General features: G+C 50.5%; 1 protein-coding gene across 1 annotated transcript; it reads right to left on the bottom strand.

Moving 5' to 3' along the window:
* Positions 1–575: 575 nt before the first annotated feature.
* LOC118475814 (uncharacterized) lies at positions 576–1,094 on the bottom strand. Its single transcript, XM_035963975.1, has 2 exons — positions 855–1,094; positions 576–747 (listed from the first exon to the last, which is right to left on the bottom strand). The coding sequence occupies exons 1-2, from the start codon at positions 1,092–1,094 to the stop codon at positions 697–699; spliced, it is 291 nt and encodes a 96-aa protein (XP_035819868.1). The 3' UTR covers positions 576–696.
* Between the last annotated feature and the right edge of the window lie 1,671 nt (positions 1,095–2,765).

The following is a 2,765-nucleotide window of genomic DNA, read 5'->3' as shown; positions in this document are numbered from 1 at the left end:
AGCACCAAAGTAACAAGCAACAGTCATCATGGGAAGAGAACTGATAAAGAGAGAGATAGAGCAGGCAGGGCAGGGAAACCATACCTTTTATCTAAGTCATTCATCGTATTATTTTATCTTAAGCAAAAATTTAGGGAAAAAGGCAGAATTAAAACATGTAACTTATATGTTGATCGATGGAAGTCCCAATATAGAACTTGCCTGCTGCTTTGAAACTTGAAACTCTACCCGCTTAGCGCGGAGTCCATCTACACATCCTCGCCTGCTGCTTTGACAGATTCCTGATGGGAAAGCAGAGCACGTCAATGAAAAAACTGGGCAGCACATCATTCGAAGATGACTATACCACAAAAGCAATCCACGTTTTAGAGCAATCTAACCTCTAGCAAATGCTAATTATACCACAAAAGCAATCCATGCAATCGTCTAACAATGTGACCCTTTTGTTTTAAAATTTACTGAGACATCAAGTTTAACATCTCAAGTCGCAGGTTGACTGGTTTATAAAATGCAAAAGATAAAAGAAACACCCAAAGTCCTTATCTGTGTAACATAACAAATATGATGGCACGCATAACAGCATTGCAATCCACGTTTTAGAGCAACAGAACAGCTACTCCCACCAATTTTAACACCAAATCCAAGCATGCTACTCAGAAAATAAGCTCGCAATAGAATTCTAGCTGGAATTGATCATCACACCTTCACTACGAAGAGCACCAGGAACACGAGCACTGCCTGGATCTCCTGCAAAACCAAGCACATCAACATCGATTCGCATGAGCCAACACACCCCAACAACCAAACCGAATGACACGATTCGGATCGGGCACACGGGGATCTCCGAAGCTTACCCTACGGAGAAGGCGGTCGTGGAGATCCCCTCCGTCATCGGCGGAGAGCGCCGTGCTGCGGGCCGCAAAGTAAGAGAAGAAGGCGAGGAGGTGCAGGAAGTAGTAGGGCTCCGAGATGGCATCGTCTAGCCATGGGAACGGGTGGCTCTGCCCCGCCGCGCCGCCGCCTGCCGCCGTCGCCGTCGCGGAGGTGGATCTCGCGGATGAAAAAAAGAATAATGAAGAAAACAAAACCTTCATGACTAATCTGGTGCAGATCTTCAAGCTTCTTCTACCTTAGGCATGCTTGGCGAGTGCTGCTTCGTAGCTCTGGCATCCTCTCTCCATAAAACTCAGGTCATCGCCCCAGCCCTTCGAGCTCCTTCCAATCTCCATATGCAGACACAGTTATAATCGTTCATCAGTATAAAGAACAACAATGAACATGGCAAAGAATACACATCAATCTCACTCTAGCAACCTATCCATCTACCAACATCGCCAAAAGAACAAACTAACTAACACTGGGCATGGCCATTCCCCTCTGATCCGAGCCGCTTTTGGCAATTGTTTGGTCACTTTGGAATCAAGGAATAAGTTCTTGCGCTGTGTGCGATAGAGAGCCTGATCCATCTTTCCCCATCCTCTTCATGTGACATTTCGGTGTGCTTGCGCTCTGTGCGTGGCCACTGCAAGGGGAGGATTTTTTGCCTGGTTTCTGTCTTCTTGGGGTTCCAAAATTTTGGGCGAGATCTTCGCCTCAAGGAGGTTCCTTGCTTTTCTGGTATTGGCGACTCTTGTTGCTCCCCTCCGCTGGATCCTCATCGCCATCAAGAAATGGTCAGCTTCCCTACCACCACACCCTTTACCAAGGAATCGAATAAGTCAGTCAGCTCAGCACTCAAAAGGAAAAGAGAGGTGCGGTTTTGCGCACCAGATTAGGGTCGGTCAGAGAACAGATCGCCACACGCCCGCAACCAACCCCAAATCCTGACCCCGAAACCCAGCGAAAAACCGCACCTCTCAGTTCTGTTTCACCATCCTGCTCAGGTAAACATATACACATGGCATATTTATGGTATGTTTTGTTAGGTTTGCAGTAAAGTGATGACCTGATCAGACCAAATAGATGGCAACAAAGCCAAGAACAAAAGAGGTGCATGTCACCATGGACAGGGGCTGTGGCTGTGCTGTGATGTGCGCTTGTGCCACCCCAACCCCACCACCCCATTCCTCCTCACCGAAGCACAGAACAGCGCAATACACAGACTCGCAGGGCTCCTAGAAAAGAGAAAGTAGACGACCAAAAGAAACTGGAGAAAAAGAGAGGAGCTCAAAAGCAAGGCGAGGCCTCCTCCGCCCCTTTTTCTCCCCTCCCAATTCACACAAGATTCTTCACTCGCCCGCCCCAGTTGTTTCTTTTAGTGCCGCCCCCATTCCCCTCTGATCCGAGCCTTTCGCTCAAAGCCGAGGGCAGGAAAGATCACCCCCATTACGGCCGGTCAGAGAACAGATCGCCCACACGCCCGCAACCAACCCCAAATCCCGACCCGAAACCCAGCGAAAACCGCACCTCTCAGCTCTGTTTCACCAACCTGCTCCTCGAAGGAGACCACACGCGACTGGATCTGCATGAGCACGTAGTAGGTGTCCTCCTTTTGCGCGTCAGACTCCAGCTTCCCAAGGTCCTACGTGGAGGAGGCTTGGCTCGTCGTTGCGTCCTCCGCCTTCTCGATGTCGCGGAGGAGCACTTGCGCGTCTGGTGAGGCCACGCGAGAACGTGGACCTGATGGCGGTTCGACATCGCATCCTCCGCCTTCTTGACGGCATGGAGGAGGTGCGCGGCGGAGGCGGCCGTGGACGGAGAGTTGGGCGAGCCTAATCGATAGAGCAGAGGAGGCGGCCGTGGAGGGAGAGGTGGAGGACCGCGGC

The sequence above is a fragment of the Zea mays genome, unplaced genomic scaffold (assembly GCF_902167145.1).
Source record: "Zea mays cultivar B73 unplaced genomic scaffold, Zm-B73-REFERENCE-NAM-5.0 scaffold_670, whole genome shotgun sequence".
Lineage (NCBI taxonomy): Eukaryota > Viridiplantae > Streptophyta > Magnoliopsida > Poales > Poaceae > Zea > Zea mays.
The sequence above is the reverse complement of the archived record's forward strand: the minus strand, read 5'-3'. Positions and strand labels throughout refer to the sequence as shown.